The sequence below is a fragment of the Balaenoptera acutorostrata genome, chromosome X (genome assembly GCF_949987535.1).
Source record: "Balaenoptera acutorostrata chromosome X, mBalAcu1.1, whole genome shotgun sequence".
Classification (NCBI taxonomy): domain Eukaryota; kingdom Metazoa; phylum Chordata; class Mammalia; order Artiodactyla; family Balaenopteridae; genus Balaenoptera; species Balaenoptera acutorostrata.
In genome coordinates, this window is record NC_080085.1 from 1,039,511 (window position 1) to 1,057,445 (window position 17,935).

The window sequence follows — 17,935 nt, forward strand, 5'->3', positions numbered from 1 at the left end:
CAATTCAACTCCACGTAGGAAACACGGTGCCTTGATTCAAGGCAGCCCCTTCCTAGAAAAACCCTCCTTTCAGGAGCTGTGAGCAGCCAGCCGCACCCTCCCCACCACGGCGTCCCCACCGTTCCCCATCTGCAGCCTCCCGCTGGGATTCCCAACCGATTCCGACCTTCCCGAATCTGAGATGTTTCCGTGCCCACTGGTCCCTCAGCAGCACCGACGGGACGTGAGAGGAACACGGGCTTACAGTACCTGGGACAGGTGCTCCTCCTCCTCCGTCACCCCCAGAGCCCCGCGGGCCTGGCCCGCCCCCTCCCGCACGGCCAGGCCCAGGCGCGTGAAGACGCCCCAGACGTGGGCGTCATTGTACTCGGCCAGGCCCAGGAGAGAGTGTTCGGCGTCTGACACCAGGTGCAGGGTCGTCACCGCCGTGTTGCTGTAACCTGAAAGGACAGGCGTCGTGTGCCGGCTCAGCTGACCGCGGGGCGAGCCACCGCCCAGCGTCACGGGGATGTCAGCACAAGCATCGTCTCTCCGGCTAAGTGCCAAGCGCACGGACGCCCAGAGGCAAGGACGCAAGGATGCTGCTCTTCCTCGAGGTGACCCTCCAAGGCCCCGGGACGGTCACTTGGCCAGGCTACAGTCCCCAGTGAGACGTCCCCGTCGGGGAGAGGGCGCGGTTTGGTCACATGCTTGGCACCCGCAAGTCAGCGGACTTTGGGTGAAGGAGGCGGCGCTAGGTAACGTGGGTGGGTCTCATCCCATCCGCTGAAGGCCTTGAGAGCAGACAAGCACCGAGCGGCCAGCCGGAGGGGTTCCGACGCGCCGGAGCCCAAAGGCACGGACAGCAACTGCTCGCAACCAGCCCGTCCGTATCCCGCGGGGTCTGCCTCTCCGGAGCCCTGAGTGGCATGGGGCGGCCCGCTCTCCTCCCACTTCCCGGCGGGCTGTCCATCCGGCCCGGCCCCCAGGGGCCCTGCCGGGACACCCCTACCTGCAGAATCGGAGGCTGCAGGCAGAGAGGACGGCGGCTGAGACCCCCTGTACCTCCACAGCCCCACGTAACACCGGTCATCAGATGGAAAGAACAGCATGGGGCCTACGGTTTTCCTTTTCTGAACTTTTAAGAAGCTTATTGAAACTAACTGTCCATTCGGCACTTTATTTTTTAAATTAATTAATTATATTTATTTTTGGCTGTTTTGGGTCTTTGTTGCTGTGCGCGGGCTTTCTCTAGTTGCGGCGAGCGGGGGCTGCTCTTTTTTGCGGTGTGCGGGCTTCTCATTGTGGTGGCTTCTCGTTGCGGAGCACGGGCTCTAGGCGCACGGGCTTCAGGAGTTGCAGCACGTGGGCTTCAGGAGTTGTGGCACGTGGGCTCAGTAGTTGTGGCTCGCGGGCTCTAGAGTGCAGGCTCAGTAGTTGTGGCGCATGGGCTTAGTTGCTCCACAGCATGTGGGATCTTCCCGGACCAGGGCTCGAACCCGTGTCCCCTGCATCAGCAGGTAGATTCTCAACCACTGCGCCACCAGGGAAGCCCCATTCGGCACTTTACATGTTGTCTTTGTTTTAGAAACTGAATTTTTATTGTTGCTTAATTTTCTTTTTCTCTTTCTTTCTTGTGGCGGCAGCGCACGGCACGCGGGATCTTAGTTAGCGGTGGAACCCAGGCCCCCTGCAGTGGAAGCGCGGAGCCTTAACCACTGAACCGCCAGGGAAGTCTTCACACGTTTTTTTAAAGACTGTTATCTTTAATTATATAAATATACCTTTTTAAAAAACTTTTTATTTTATATGGGAGTATAGTTGATGAGCAATGTTGTGTTGCTTTGAGGTGCACTCAAAGACTTCTAAGACACTCCTCAGGTAGCAGGAATTGAAAGCCCGGACCTCAGACCCTTTCTCCACGTTTGGTCATTATTTTCAGTTGAGGAGAGGGGCTTCCCTGGTGGCGTAGTGGTTAAGAATCTGCCGGCCAATGCAGGGGACACGGGTTCGAGCCCTGGTCCGGGAAGATCCCACATGCCACGGAGCAACTAAGCCCGTGCACCACAACTACTGAGCCTGCGCTCTACAGCCCGCGAGCCACAGCTACTGAGCCCACGTGCCGCAACTACTGAAGCCCGCGCGCCTAGAGCCCATGACCCGCAATGAGAAGCCACCGTGATGGGAAGCCCACGCACCACAATGAAGAGTAGCCCCCGCTCGCTGCAACTAGAGAAAGCCTGCACGCAGCAACAAAGACCCGGTGCAGCCAAACATAAATAAATAAATTTATTAAAAAAAAAAATGGAGGAGAATGTTACTAAGGTGCTCTGGCTGGGGGGAAGTTCTGCATCCTGTGACCCAAATCTTTAGCATGTACTTGTCCGCCTCTCGTATGAGGGGCAGCTCTGGGGGGCTTCCGCCAGCACCCTGCTTCCCTGCTCGCCACAGAAGCGACGCTGTGTCCCCTGCTCTGGGGTCTCCTGAGCCCCTGCCTCTCTCCACCTGCTCAAGGACCAGATGGTCTGAGAACACCCTCGAGAGCTCTGTGCACCCAGCACACCCACGCTGTCACCCTTCATCCGTCCGTTTACCTCGTCTGCCATCTACTTCGTTTTGTCTTTCTATCTATGTATCTACCTACCCATCTATTACCTATCAGTCATCTACATGTATCTCTCTCGTCTAGTAACCCTCTATCTTCAACATCACCTATTCACCCATCTACCATCCACCTATTCATTTACTATCTATCACCTGTGCAAGTGTACATGTACCTATTTACCTATCATTGATCTTTTTATCATCTCTCTATTCATCTGTCATTTACCCATCCACCCATCTATTATCTACTCATCCACCCCTCCATCTATCATGTATTTTCTATCAACTATCTATCTTTCTATCGTCTATCGACCATTGATCTACTCATGCATCATATCTATTCTATTATCTATCTCTATCAGCTACCTGTTCATCCATCTACTTACCTATTTACATACCTAAGTATCCACCCATCAATCAATCTATCTACCTATGCATCTATAACCTATCAATCATCTCCATGTATCTCTCTCATCTATTAATCATCTATCTTCATCTTCATGTATCCACCTATGTATCTATTTATTTACTTATCATCTAGCATTTGTGTATGTATCGATCATATCTATTATCTATCTTTTTATCATCTGTCTATTCATCTATTATTTATCCATCCACCCGTCTATTATCTATTCACCTATCATTTATCTATCCACCCATCTATTATCTATCATCTCTATTATCAATTTATATCTATTGATCTATCAATCTATCTACTACCTATTTATCCACCCACCCATCCATCCATCATCTTATCCATCTACTTATCCTATTATCTATCCATCCATCCATTTATTTATCCATCCACCTGTCCTCTATTTATGTATCACCTATCAACCTAGCTATCTTTCTATCCTCTACCTCTTCATCCATCTATCTGCTTATCTATCTACATATCTATGCACCCACCTATCAACCAAACAATCCATCTATCCGTCATTTATCCGTCCACCCATCTATTACCTATTTGTCCATTCACCCATCCACGTATCATCTGTTTATCTATCATCTATCTATCTATCCATCCATGTACCTATCTATCATCTCTATTATCAATCGATATCTATCTGTCCATCCATCCACCTCATCTGTCTGCCTATCTAAACAAATAAGTAAGAATAAACAGATATCTTATGCTGTGCACACATTCATACCCTATGGGCTGTCTCTCTCGAGAACCCTGGCTGATACAGGCCCTCTGAGCCCATAAAGAAGTCTGTCTCCTCACACACCACACACACACACACACACACACACACACACACACACACACACACACACACACACACACACACACACACACACACACACACACACACACACACACGTTTCCTCCTTCCACCCACCCTCTGCTCCTGACCCTCTGGGGCATTCCTGGGGCAGAGGGATGATGGATGATGGTCTGTGCTCCCCGCCTCAGCTCAGAAGCCGCTGTCACTTGGTGACCCGGTCTCGCAGGCAAAGCTGCTGGGAAGACACCCAGGAAGCCCCTCACCTCTGTGCGTCTTCTCCAGTAACCCCAGGGCCACGCAGACATCCAGCAGCTGCTCGGTCCCGCCCGCGCAGGCGTCGAGTTTGCGGGCGACATCCACGGCCTTCAGGGGGCCTTGGTCTTTCAACACATCAAACAGTTTGAGCTTGCAAGCCGTGAACAGGACCTGTCCGCGAAGAACAGTTACAGTTGGACATACAACGTGACTTATCAATTGCTCTATATTCCCAGGGGCTCCAAAGAGGGAGGGCAGGACGGTCGAAAACGTCGAGCTCAGGGGAAACTTCTGCAGAGGAGAGTGGGTCGTAGCTCCAGGGTGTACAAGGTTCGCTCCAGGTAAGACCAAGTCGACGAACACCAAGCAGAGAAACCGTCCCAGCGGAGAAAGACCACAGCGCTGCTGCCAGGGGCTGCGTGGGCCCCCCAAGGTTCCCACGCCAACGCCCCAAGTCCCAGGACCTCAGGACGAGACCACGTGGAGACGGGGCCTCTGCGCGGGACACGGCCGCTCCACGCTGCTCAGGACACACCCTCACGTGACACTGTGAACCTCCCTGGAGCTCTCACCTCATAACACAGACACCTCCAGGGGCAAGTAAAGGGGCGCTTTGGGAAAGGGCCCGACCTGAGCTGCGTCCAGAACTACCGTGACTGACCTGGGGCGGGGGGTGGGTGACACTTGCTCCAAGACCCCCGACAGACCCCGGCTTGGTCGGCATGGTCGGCCATTGGGAGACCTTTGTAAGGAGACCCGTGTCACACGAGGGTGGATGGACAGACGGTGAGGTATGTAGATAGGTGACAGATACAGACAGGTGACAGATAGGTAAATGGGTGGAGGGAGGGATAGGTAGGCAGGTGATAAGAACAGACATGCAGATGATGTATAGAGATAGATAGAGATGATATATAAATGGGTGGATATGTGCATAGGAATAATAATAGACACAGACGACAGATACAGACAGACATGACAGATAAGCAGGTGGATAGACACATGACAGATAAATAGGTAAATAGAGATAGAGACAGACAAATGATAGGAAAATGGATGGATGAACAATGGAGAGAAGATAGATGATAATAACAGACATAGAGAGATAACAAATATAAATTATACACAGATAAGTGGAGGGATGGATAGACAAATGATAGATAGATATAGATAGGTAAATGATAGCTAGATTAATGGTGGATAGAGAGAAGATAGATAATGATAGATATACATATATAGATAAATGATACGTATAGATAGATGATAGATATAGACACAGATGATACATAGATGGATAGATGATTGATAGATTGGTGGATAAATGATAGGTAGGGAGACGGATGGATGAATGGATGGACAGAAGGTAGACAGATGATAATAACAATAGATATAAGTAAACAATAGACATACACAGACGACGGATATAGATTATACCTAGATCAGTGGGCGGATGGACAGATGATAGGTACATAGACAGTAATGACAGTATATATAGATTGACGAGATAGATGATAGACAAATGAAATGGACAGACGGATGGATGGACAGATGCTAGATCGACAGACCGTGGAAGCACAGCACACCTACACCGAGTACCAGCCTGACGGGCTGCAGCAGTGCGTCTGCACCAGCATCTCCAGGCGGATCACAGAATCTGACCCACACGCAGCATAGCCACCTTCCGTCCTAGGCACACAGGTCCCCTCTCCTGAGGAGGAGGTGACAGGAGGGTGGCCGGGGTGGAGGGGGGAAGGTCAGGCCCCCAGTCCTTCCCCAGCCAGTGTCCTGTCTCTCCACGAGCCACTGAGACTGCCCCTGCAGGGCCCCAGCACGAGCAAGCCCGCCCCCTGCTCCAACCCCCAGGAGCCCAGAGCTGCAGGAGAGGGTCTGGTGGGGGCAGGGGAGGGCCGGGCCATGTGTCACAGCCGGGCGGGCGCACAAGTGCGTCCACAAGAGCCAGAGAGATGGTGGAGGCCAACTGGGTGGGCCGCTGCCCAGCCCACTCCCCGTCGGGCCCCGGGCCTGGGGCTTCCCTGAAACACCTGCGCACAGCGGCCTTGCGCGTGGGCACAGGGCAGCCTGTGGCCAAAGGTACCTGCTGGTTCCAGGAAGCATCGAGCTGGCCCAGTGCTGCCCCCTCCCCTGCCCAGGACACCCTCTGGCTGGGACGGCTGCCCGGGATCCCGAGGCCACAGGACGACGAGGACACACACCCTGACCTGGTCTGCCCTGCAGGCAGCTGGTGTCCTGGGGGCCACAATCCACCTGCCACCTGGCCAGCAGGGCTGCAGGGTCCCAGAGGCGGCCGCACGGCCGGCATTCCAGCCCCACCTCCCTGGGCCGGGGACATAGTGTGGGCCCCTCGCTGGGGTCACGTGAGCCGGGCTCACCTTCAAACACCCGCACAGACCCCGCCCTGCCCCCTCCAGGCACAGACCACAGTTATGGGCTCGACAGTGGCCCCAAAAGGATATGTGCATGCCCTGACCCCCCAAATATGGGAATGAGACCTTATGTGGAAACGGGGTCTCTGCAGAGGTGAGGAATTGAAAGGTCTAAGATGAGGTCCCCCTGGAGGAGGGTGGCCCTACATCCAATGACAGGGTCCTTCTAAGACACAGAAGAGGAGAGACACAGACACAGAAGAGAAGCCACATGAAGACAGAGGCAGAGATGGGAGGGAGGCGGCCACAAGCCCAGGGACGCCTGGAGCCCCCAGAAGCTGGGAGAGGCGGGAAGGACCCTCCCCGGAGCCTCTGGAGGGAGCGCGGCCCTGGGATACCTTGAGCTGTGGTCCCCGGGATGGGGGAGGATGGATGCCTGCGGTTTTAGGCTCCCCTGTGTTGGGGTCGCGTGGTCATGAATCACACAAGTACCTTGGATGCTTTGAAGCCGTCCATCAGCTCCAGGAGGCCCGTGGGGAACGGGGGCCGGCTCTCCGCCCCGTTAAGGGCTGCGTCCAGCGCGCCGGGAGCCTGTGACCGGTCTCCGTCCGCTTCCTCGCCGCCACGGCCGCCCTCGGCGCTCGGACCTGGGTCCGAGCCACCTCCCTCCGTGTCACTGAGATTCTCGAAGGTGTCGACAGCGGGGATGGAGTCGTGCTTGACCCGCCGCAGGCCCTCGGGGCGGGGCGGGTAGTACAGGCGTGCCAGCTCCTTGCAGAAGTGGTTCAGGGGGAAGCCCACGACGTTGAGGAAGTCCCCGTGCACGTTCTCCACCAGCATCCCGCCCAGCGCCTGGATCCCGTAGCCGCCAGCCTTGTCCCTGGGGCGGGAAACCACGGGGGGGGGGGGGGGGGGGGGGAGACGACGGCAGCGACGTTGACCTTCCCGGGGTCAGCAGACCTGCAGCCAGGACCCCTGCAGGGAAACCCGCCGACCTCGGACCCGGGTGGCTGTGCCCTGGGGCGTCCGGGCCCAGATCCCAAGTGACCCCTCGGTCCCGCCCCTGGGACGTGACGAGGGGCACCTGGCGGACACTCAGGGAGCTGCCCCCCTCCCCAGGCCTGGCGCATGGCCGCCAGCAGGCTCTCTGAGGGGACGGGGGTCGCTGTCAAGGACCCAGGCCCCCGGCTGTGCTCTCCTGCCACCTGCAGCCCCGTCCCTCGGATGTCCATTCACGTGGGTCCTCGGCCCAGGTCTTCCCCGGGCGCCACTGCTCAGACCCCCTTACGAGGGAAGAGGGGCTCGTGAAGCCCCTCCCTCCACCCTGAGTCCCCTGCCTCTCCCTCCAGGCCAGACGCGGGTCCACAAAGCGACGGGGGCAGTGATCTGGGCCCCCCCCGGCAGTGAACCCACCCCCATGGTCCCCACACCTGCGCCCACCCCCCGACCCTTGCCCAGGCCCTTTCCTGGGGGAAAGGGGACGGGGAGCTGGCATGCCCTCCGGTTCGGCCTCTTGGTCCCGCCGCAGCTGCGGCGGCGAACGGCCTGACGCTGCCTCTCGTTTTGGTGTGTTGTCCTGATGAGAGAGCCCGATAGGCAGCAGCTGCGCCCTCGACAGCCGGCACTACCGAGAGCCCGGCGCCCTGCGGAACCCTAACCCACAACGCCACGGCGTCGGGAGGTGGGGCCTCGGGGAGGCGACGCGGTCATGAGGGTGCAGCCCCCGTGGATGGGCTTAGTGTCCTTCGAAAAGAGACCCCAGGGAGCTCCCTGGCCCCTTCCTCCGCGTGAGGACACAGCGAGGAGTCACCGTCTAGGAGCCAGGAAGCAGCCTCACTAGACGCTAAATCTGGCCCCGCCAGGACCTCAGACTTCCAGCCTCCAGGACAGTGAGAAATACATGTCTCTTGTGTACAAGCTCCCTGCCTGTGGGGCTTTGTTAGGACCCCAAGCAGACCTGAGGCTCCTGTGAGAACTCATCATCACAGAAGATGGTGAGAACCGGGCCGGGCGCGCAGCACACCCCTTACTACCCTGCAACGGGGGCTCCCACGCCCGCCAGCAGGACAAGCCAGCCGGGGAGTCCCTTTGCTGTGACCTCTTCCACGAGACCAATACCCCAGGGAGACTCTCCTCCCCGGCCTTTACCGTGAACAGACCTGTGACTGCTTCCACGAGACCAATACCCCAGGGAGACTCTCCTCCCCGGCCTTTACCGTGAACAGGCCTGAGACGGGCTTTAACCAGCAGAACACGTGCTCGGACCCTCGGTCTCAGGAGCCCAGGGCGTCTGCGCTCACTGCCCCGCGGCTGTCGGTGCCCGGCCCCTCGCGAGAAGACACATGGGGAGGCTGGTCCCCGAGGCAGCGTCAGACCCCCGGCGGGCCTGGGGAGCGCAGCCAGCGAGGCTGGAGCACAAGCTGAGCCTCCGAGACCTTGACGAGATTGCAGCCCGGACCCGGCGCGCTTTGGGGCGGTCAGCGTGACGCTGGGGTCACGGTGACCTCTGCCCTCCAGGGGCCAGCCCCAGCTGCCCCACCGGCGTGGCGCCCTGGGGGGGCCGGCTGCGCTGCAGGAGCACCCACGGGACGGGCACCCCTAGGAAGGCATCCTTCCAGCACCTTCCAGGCACCGGGGCACCGGGCTCGTCAGGAGCACCGGCCCCCAACACAGGCGGAGCCCCGCGCCCGGTGCGTCCGCCGCCCACAGCGGGGACTCGGCACCGCAGCTCCCAACAGAGACTCACATGGGCTCCCCGCTGTTGATGTACTCCCACAGCAGCTCCTCCGACAGCTCCGAGAACGTCACCGTGGTCTCCTCGTAGAACTCCGAGACCTCCGTGTCCAGCCGGCCGTCTGCAAGGAAGGACCCCGCAGTGAGGGTACGGGGCCAGCGCCAGGCCCCCGCGTCCCCAGGTTCTAGCCGCTGCCTCTGGGGGGAGTTGGCCTGAGCTTTGCGTGGAATTCACACACGGTCGTTAACGGTTCCTTTCAGACAAGGGAAGAGAGAAAGAATAAAACAGAAAAGAGGGCAACAGAATTGGCAAGCAGGAGAAAAAGCTGCAGCCTGCAGAGCCGGATGAGACGGGCCTCTGGTTTCTGTGCTAATTTGTGGAGTAGAGTTACCACAGGGTAATGCTGCAGTCTACACGAGGCTTTCGGCTGTGGGGCTGGAAATGCCCCAGGCACACAGTACGGTGGCTATACACGGCGGCCAATCGTGAGGGCTCTCCACACCAGCCGTCCTGGCGTGAATGGGGCCCCCCAAACGTCACATCCTCTGAAAACCTCAGAACCGGACCTTATTAGGAAACAGGGTCTCTGCAGATGTGATGCAGTGAAGGGTCTGAGATGAGGTCCTCCTGGAGGAGGGTGGCCCTACATCCAATGACAGGGTCCTTCTAAGACACAGAAGAGGAGAGACACAGACACAGAGGAGAAGCCCCGGGAAAACAGAGGCAGAGACGGGAGGGATGTGACCATGAGCCCAGGGATGCCTGGAGCCCCCAGAAGCTGGAAGAGGTGGGAAGGACCCTCCCCTGCAGCCTCTGGAGGGAGCTCAGCCCAGGGTCACCTTGACCTCAGACATGTGGTCCCCAGGATGGGGGAGGATGGATGCCTGTGGTCTCAAGCCCCAGGTAAAGGAACCGCACTGTCCAGCAAGTGCTTCCTCCCCAAAGAGCACAGGTTAAAGTCCAGGACGGACCAAGAGGGTAAGAGTAACCCAATCGCTAATTAGCAGACAGACGCGCGGTCACCCATCTGCGGGATGTGCTCGGGGAGCCCAAGAGCTCAAACTCAGCCTCAGGGTCCTTCCTGGACCTAAAATCTCTTTTAAGCAGCTTTAAAAATTGTGCATTTAAAAAAAAAAAAGCCTTTTGGGACTTCCCTGGCGGTCCAGTGGTTAGGACTCTGTGCTTCCACTGCAGGGGGTGCGGGTTTGATCCCTGGTCGGGGAACTAAGATCCCACAAGCCACACGGCTCAGCCAAAAGAGACACACACACACACACACACACACACACACACACACACACACTCACAGAGAAAACCCTCGCCAACAGGGGCCAAACTCCTCCACCTTCCAGACCAAAAACCTCAAAGAAAGCATCTGGGCCAGTCGCGTTGGATGGGCTTTTATGACGGCCCGCGCCCCCCCCCCCACGGTCTCCATCGGGCGCTCAGGGTGAACCCCAGGATTCCCACGTGGGACCCCGACTTTCCCAGGCAGGACGGGAAGGCAGGGTCACGTGGAGCAAAGACAGAGCCGCCCCCGCGGACCCAGGTCCCCGCGGACCCCCGGCTCCTCTCACAACGCCCGACTCCCAGGGTGGCGGGGGATGGAGGTGGCCGCGGTACCTTTGCTACAGCAGTGGACGATGGCCACGCCCGTGAACACACTGTGCTCCTTCCCGTTCAGCCTGCAAGACACGACGGGGCCCAGCGGGCGACCGTGTGGGGTGTCCGAGACAGCGCCACCCCTGCCACCACCGGGCAGCGCAGGTCCAGGCGAGAGTGTGCTCGGTGCTCTCGGAGCGGGGGTTGGGGGACGGCCGGGGCGTCTCACAGGAGGCGAGGCTGGAGCACCCGGGCCCCGACAGGCGTCGCTGGCCGTGCCGGGAGGACCCGGGTCCTGGCAGCTCTCAGCCGCCTCTCTCTCGGGTCCCTTTGCTCTCCTGGGCGCGGACACGCAGGGTGGCTGAGCCAGGAAGAGGCCCTGAAGATGGGCGATGGTGTGGCCCCCCCCCTCCCCCGGGATGCTGAGAGGGCCAGGGCCTGCTCCCCATCGCGGGAGCTCAGGATCACTGGGCTCCTGGGCAGACAAGTCAGGTGGAGTCGGGATGAGGAAGATGGGGAGGGGCAGACACGGAGGCTCCCGGGTGAACCCATGAGGGTGAGGCCAACACGGCGTAGGTTCAAGGGCACCGGCCCATCCTCTGCCCTGAACCAGGAGGGGCTGCCGGTGGGAGATGGGGGAGGTGATGCCCGGACACCCACACCCCCACCCCACCCCGAGGAAGCGCGGCCCCTCCACCGGGCCCAGGCTCTGTCGGACGGGCCCAGGCTCTGTCGGACGCAGGACTATTTCCCCGGAGGACGGCCAAGACCCGCCCACCTTGACAGCATGCGGTAGGCGTCCTGCTTGTCCACAGGCTTCTCCAGGATCGTGGCTCCCACCGCCTGCAAGAGAAACGGGAGGGAAGCGTCGTTTTCCGCTCCCTGAGCTGGTCTGCGCAAGCTGCACTGTCCGCTTTTTAGATTCACTTTTTTTTTTTTTTTTTTAAAGCAGGAGAGACTTGTATAACATGAATTTCACCATTTTGAACTAAACTGTGTGGTACATTTCCAGGGTTGGGCGAGGACCGCTGCTGAGTTCCAGAACTTCTGCATCATCTGGAACACTCTATCCCCATGAGCTGTCACTCCCCATCTCCCTCCCCAGCCCCTGACACCCCTAACCCACTCTCCGTCTCTGTGGACTTAGCCTGTTCTGGACATTCCCTGCAAATGGAATCACACACTGTGTGTCCTTCTGCGTCTGGCTTCTCTCACTGAGCATCCTGTGTTCAAGGTCCGTCCACGCGGTAGCCTGTGTCAGGGCTTCACTCCTTTTCATGGCTGAGTCATATTCCACTGTGTGGGTGGATCCCATCCGCCCATCAAAGGGGGGATATCTGGGTTGTTCACACCTTTTGGCTGTTGCGAATAACGCTATGAACATTCACGTACAAATTTTTGTTTGAACACCTATTTTCAATTCTTTGGGGCATATACCTAACAGTAGATGTCTTAGCTGGGGCTGCCCGAGAGCAGTACAGACGGGGCAGCTTAAACAGCAGACATTATCTCTCCCAGTTCTGGAGGCTGGAATCTGAGATCCAGGTGTCAGCAGGGCTGGTTCCTCTCCAGGCCTCTCTCCTGGGGGTATAGACGGCCTCTCCTCCCTGTGTCCTCACAGGGTCGTCCCTCTGTGTGTGTCTGGGTCCTGATCTCCTCTTCTTATAAGGACACCAGTCCTATGGGATCAGGACCTACCCTAGTGACCTCATTGTACCTTCGTCCCCTCTTTAAAGACCCCATCTCCAGATACAGTCATATTCTGAGGTCCTGGGCACTAGGACTTCAACATAGGAATTGGGCTGCGGGACACAGTTCAGCCCATAACACAACTGCTGGATCATACAGTAATTCTTCGATTAACATTTTGAAGAACCTGTACCGTTCACTTTTTTACTTCCATGTAGCCTTAACCATGAACCAGAAACGATGTCTGATTCTCACCTGCACACAGGTAGGTCCCATCCACCTGGGCTGCACAGAAACAAATGCCATGTGAGGGCAAGGCAGACCCTGGGATCACCCCATCTGGTATTTTCCAACCCTGGACTCTTTTTTTATTTCTTTTAATTGAGGTACAGTTGATTTACAATATTGTGTTAGTTTCAGGTATACAGTAAAGTGGTTCAGTTATGTATATACATATATATATATATGTATATATATGTATGTATATATATATATTTCAGATCCTTTTCCATTACAGGTTATTACAAGGTATTGAATATAGTTCCCTGTTCTACACAGTAACTCCAGACTCTTTCAAACAGGTGGTCCCTCGCCTGGAGACCATGATGGTACCCTAGCAATGAGGCCCAGCATCCCTGGGAGATGCCTGCCATCAGGCCAGCGAGGGTCTGAGACAGAGGGCTGTCACCAGCATGGCAGAGCTGCCGTACCGATCACTGTGACCTCCCACCAAAAAGTCCAACCCTCAGTGGTCAAAACCCCTATCTTGGCGAGAACCGTTTCCCTCCAAAACATATGCCGAGGTCCTGATGCCCGGCCCTGTGAACAGGACATTATTTGGTAATAGGATCTTTACAGATGTAAGAAAATTTAAGATGAGGTCGTACTGCAGTAGGTGGGCCCTAATCCATGATGACTGGTGTCCTTACAAGAAGAAGGAACCTGGGACACAGAGGAGAAGGCATGTGAAGACGGAGGCAGAGATGGAAGGGATGCGGCCACAAGCCCAGGGATGCCCGGGATTTCAGGCAACCCACCAGAAGCCGGGAGAGAGAGAGAGAGAGAGAGAGAGAGAGAGAGAGAGAGAGAGAGAGAGGGGGAGAGGGAGAGAGAGGGGGCGGGGGAGAGGGAGAGAGAGGCCTGGGACGGATTCTCCCTTAGGTCTCCCAGAAAGAACCAGCCTTGCCGAGGCCTTGATTTCGGTTACCAAGTTCATGCCTGCCACACGGACAGCCGGAAAGCAGACTCACCACGATGGTGTCCGCTCCGATGACAACGTCAGGGGCCCGCAGGTCCTTCTGCAAGAAATCCAGACTCAGCTTTAGAAAGGCCGACTCTGCGTGTCTTCCACGTTTTCACGCCATGATGCACATGACACAGCATCGCTGCTTACTTGCGAATCCAGCCTCACTTTGGAAAGCAAGATTCCAGTGTCCTCGACACACCAAGCGAGGGACACGTGACCCCAAGACACTCGTCGGAAACCTGCACACAACCTTCCGCTCTGGCTGCACTTAAATTCTAACCTTTCCACGGCCGGAAATCGGTCCAGCAATGTTCATGTGTTTATACCAATACTTCTTACAGCATTAACGTGAATACATGGGTCATGTATGTTAACTGCAATTAGGTATTATTATAACACATAGTAACAGGTAAGCTACTTTAATTCTATATCATAAATGACACTATTATATTAATTAGCATATTATATAGTAACACAACAATAGATAAGCTACTTTAATTCCATATCATAAATGATACCGTTACATTAATTACAAGAATATATTATATAATAAGACCTAGTAACAAATAAGGTACGTTAATTCTATATCGTAAGTCATACTGTTATGTTAATTGCAATTATATATTATATAGTAACACTCACAGTAATGTGGAGGCTATATTGTTTCTATATCATAAATGATGTTGTTATGTGAAATACCATAGTATATTATATAGTAACAGTAATAGACAAGCTACATTAATTCTATATCATAAACAATGCTATTATATTAGTTACAATAGCATATGACATGGTAACACCTAGTAATAGATCAGGTAGATCAATTCTTTATCGTAAATGATACTATGATATGAATTGTGATAGTACGTTACATCCTAGCAAAGTAAGAGACAAGCTACGTTCTGTAAATGATACTATCACATGAATTACAGCAGTGTACAACACAAGGACCCTCAGCCATGGAGACGCCAGACTAACTGCACGCTGTAAGTGGCACTTATTTATAACACGTATGTTTAAAACCTGAAGATGCCCTCCTAGCAGGAGACCCAGAAGCAGCAGAAGCAGAAGCCCTCGCCTGGTGCATCCTGCCGGCCACCTCCAGGGCCTTCTGCTTGGCCGTTTCCACGGCGTATGCGTACGGGGTGGCGAATGAGGCCTTATGCAGCTTCTCCTTGAACCTGGAAGGGACCACCTCGAACCTGAGGCCCTGAAACGGGACAGAAGGGGGCAGGGGGGTTTATGGGAGGAACCCGAGGATGCTGACGGATGTGCAGGACCTGCAGGAACTGGCCTTTCCCCACGCAGCCCACCTTCCCTGACTATGTGGTCTAGGCACTGGATGCTGACCGAGCGCCAAGCCCCGGCCGCAGGGGTGCGGGACTTGCAGAGGACCCGGGGGCGCTGGGGGGAAGACCTCTGCACACGCAGAGGCCAGCAGGGCTGTATTGATTGGGATGCTGGGGCCTGCAGCCCCGAGGGGTCAAAGGGCTCCCAGAGTCCCAAAGGCTTCGCCTCCACAGGGGTCAAACTACTGAAATGACACCGCCTGCAGGAAATGCCACAAAAATGCCACTAACTGGGGCTGCGCGAGGGCAAATATGGCTGCTTTAACTTGGTCCCCTAACACGTGTGACCAGGCAGCCCCTGTGGAAGGCAGGTCACGGACACAGCGACATCCAGAGTGAGATGGGGACAGGACTGCGGGTCTTGCCCACAGAGGGTAAAACTCCCATCCCCACGGGGAACCCCGCGGAGCACCCAGCTGGCTCTTACCTTCCCTGCATCCCAGCGCTCTCCCCAGCTCTCCCCTCCATCACGATCTCCCGCACCCCCAGGTCCCCCTGGACCACACTGTGAGCCCCCCTCGGCTCTGTACCACCCAGCCGTCCCGCTGGAGGTACGGACAGCACCCCTCACTCTGCACCCACCGCTCCTCTCCCCGACCACGTCCAGCCAGGGCCTCGTCCACTCCCCTCCCCCCTCCCCTCCCACGCCACACAGCACAGCACCCGCCCGTCCTCCCCCTGGAGGTACAGGCAGCACCCCTTACTCGGCACCTACCCCTACCCCAGCCCACTCCCCCCACCCAGGCAGGGCCTCCCCATCAAGACCAAGCCTCCGCCGGGGCCTCTGTCCGCTCCCGTCCTCCCTCCCTCGCTCCCGGCTCCTGGACAGACTCGGCTCAGGCCCACAGACCTGGCCTCGGCCTGAAGCCCCACAGACCCCGGCCGGCAGGGCACCAGGTCACCAGGCCCTGGCTGGAAGACGCTGGCCGGCCCACAGGCCTGGACCACGGTCACTAGGGTCCTCCCTCTGGTTACCTCAAGGCCGCAGCCTTGCAGAGACCCCCAGACCCCCAGTAACTAGGCCCTGGCCCTGCAGACCCTGTCATTAGGCCCCATCATGAAGCCCCGGCCTGCACCCCCCCCGCTAGGCCCCCCAAGTCGCTAGGCCCCGGCCCTGCAGACCAACCGCCCCCCGTGCCCCCGCCCCCCACTAAGGCCAGGTCACTAGGCCCCTCGGTCACTCGTCTTCAGCCACCAGACCCTGCTCCCCCCCATCACTGGACACTCCCAGTTACTAGGCCCCGGCCCTGCAGACACCACCCCGCCCCCAGCTAAGTCCCGGTCACTAGCCCCCGGGTCACCAGGCCCCTGGTCACTAGGCCCGGATCACTAGGCCCGCCCCAGACCCCGGCCCTGCAGACCCGGGCCCAGGCCGGGCCCAGGCCGCTCACCGCGTTGCTGAGGATCTCCTGGCGGCGCGGGGAGGCGCTGGCCAGCACCACGTGCTTGTGCTGCAGCTTCCCGATCACCGGACACAGCACCATGGTGCCGCCGCGACCCGACCCAAGCTCCACTCCGCGCCTGGATCCGCACGCCCCAGGCCGCGCGCCCAGCGACGCGCGCCTGCCGCCGCGGCCCAGGCTCCGCCCCGGCTCCGCCCCAGCCAAGCCCCGCCCCTTCCGCTGGAGCTCCGCCCGGGCCTCACCCCCCCCCATGAAGCCCCGCCCAGGGCCCGCCCCCCCTCGGAGGAAGCGGCTCCGGACCGCTTCCGTGCCGGCCCGAGCGAAGCCCCGTCCCACCCACGAAGCCCCGCCCCCACGCTCGCCCCGCCCCCAACCGGCAGCCGGCGACGCGAGCTGGGCGCGGGCTGGGGGCCTGGGGCGAGGGCGGTCTGCGGGTCCCCAGAACCCGGAGACCAAGGGGCACCTTGGGAGCACTGAGCGGGCGATGGGGAAAAAAAAAGGAGTGTCCGTGTGAATCGGTGGAGGCGTCCCCGCAGGTGCCGTGGGGGACGGAGATGAGGGGTCCCCGGGGCGCGGTGGGGGGCGGAGATGGGGGTCGACGGGGCGCAGTGGGCGTGCGGCCCTTCTCAGCCTCAGCGCTAGTGCTGTTTGGGGGCAGGTCATTCATTTTTGTGGGGCTGCCCTGGGCGATTGCAGGGTATTTAGCAGCATATCTGGTTTCCGTCCACTAGATGGCAGTAGCTGCCCTCCAAGTTGGGGACAACCGAACGTCTGCGCATGTCCTATCCACTGGGGGACCGAATCGCCCCTCGTTTTGTGCCTGGGCTATAGATAGATAGACGATAGATAGATAGATAGATAGATAGATAGATAGATAGATAGATAGATAGATAGATAGATCGTAGATAGATAAATAGATGTTAGATAAATGCTAGATGGATAAATGATAGAGATAGATTATTTATTAATATAGAGACAAATAGATATGACGGATGGATGGGTGGATGGATGGATGGATACATAGATACACAGATAATTAATAGGTAGGTGACAGAGCACATGTATATAAACTAATACATACCTACGTGTATGTAGATGTACATGTGTCTGTATATATATATATGGTATATCATGGTATGCGGGATATATCAACGTGACATCCTAATATATGTTTTGATGGCATCGTAATGTCCAGTTTTTTTCCCCTTAACTTTCTGTGCTGGGTGATCCCGCACAAGGCATCGGATGGTCATGCAAACCAGGTCCCTGTGCACCAAGCCCCCAAGGTCCCCACCCTAACCCCCTCTTGGTTAACCCATCAGAGGGCTGACCACCCACCAGCAAGCCCCTCCACAGTGAGTTCTGATTCACCGTGTGGACTCACCCTGCCCCAAACTTTACCCGTTTTGGGGGAGTCATTTCCTGATTGGTTGAACTTTACGTTTCCCTCAAATGTCT

General features: G+C 57.0%; 1 protein-coding gene across 3 annotated transcripts in view; it reads right to left on the bottom strand.

Moving 5' to 3' along the window:
* The window catches only part of ASMTL (acetylserotonin O-methyltransferase like), a 28,900-nt gene extending 12,231 nt beyond the window's left edge, over positions 1–16,669 (bottom strand). For 2 of the 3 annotated variants that reach the window (XM_057538707.1, XM_057538706.1), the window contains exons 1-9: positions 16,466–16,669; positions 14,804–14,935; positions 13,730–13,777; positions 11,569–11,633; positions 10,812–10,873; positions 9,201–9,309; positions 6,947–7,334; positions 4,079–4,241; positions 250–440 (exon numbers count right to left, since the gene is read on the bottom strand). In XM_057538707.1, coding sequence (XP_057394690.1) covers positions 250–440; positions 4,079–4,241; positions 6,947–7,334; positions 9,201–9,309; positions 10,812–10,873; positions 11,569–11,633; positions 13,730–13,777; positions 14,804–14,935; positions 16,466–16,558 — 1,251 coding nt within the window. In that variant the 5' untranslated portion in view covers positions 16,559–16,669. The remainder of the gene's footprint in view (positions 1–249; positions 441–4,078; positions 4,242–6,946; positions 7,335–9,200; positions 9,310–10,811; positions 10,874–11,568; positions 11,634–13,729; positions 13,778–14,803; positions 14,936–16,465) is intronic. The other variant, XM_057538708.1, reaches the window with a different exon arrangement.
* Positions 16,670–17,935: the final 1,266 nt, after the last annotated feature.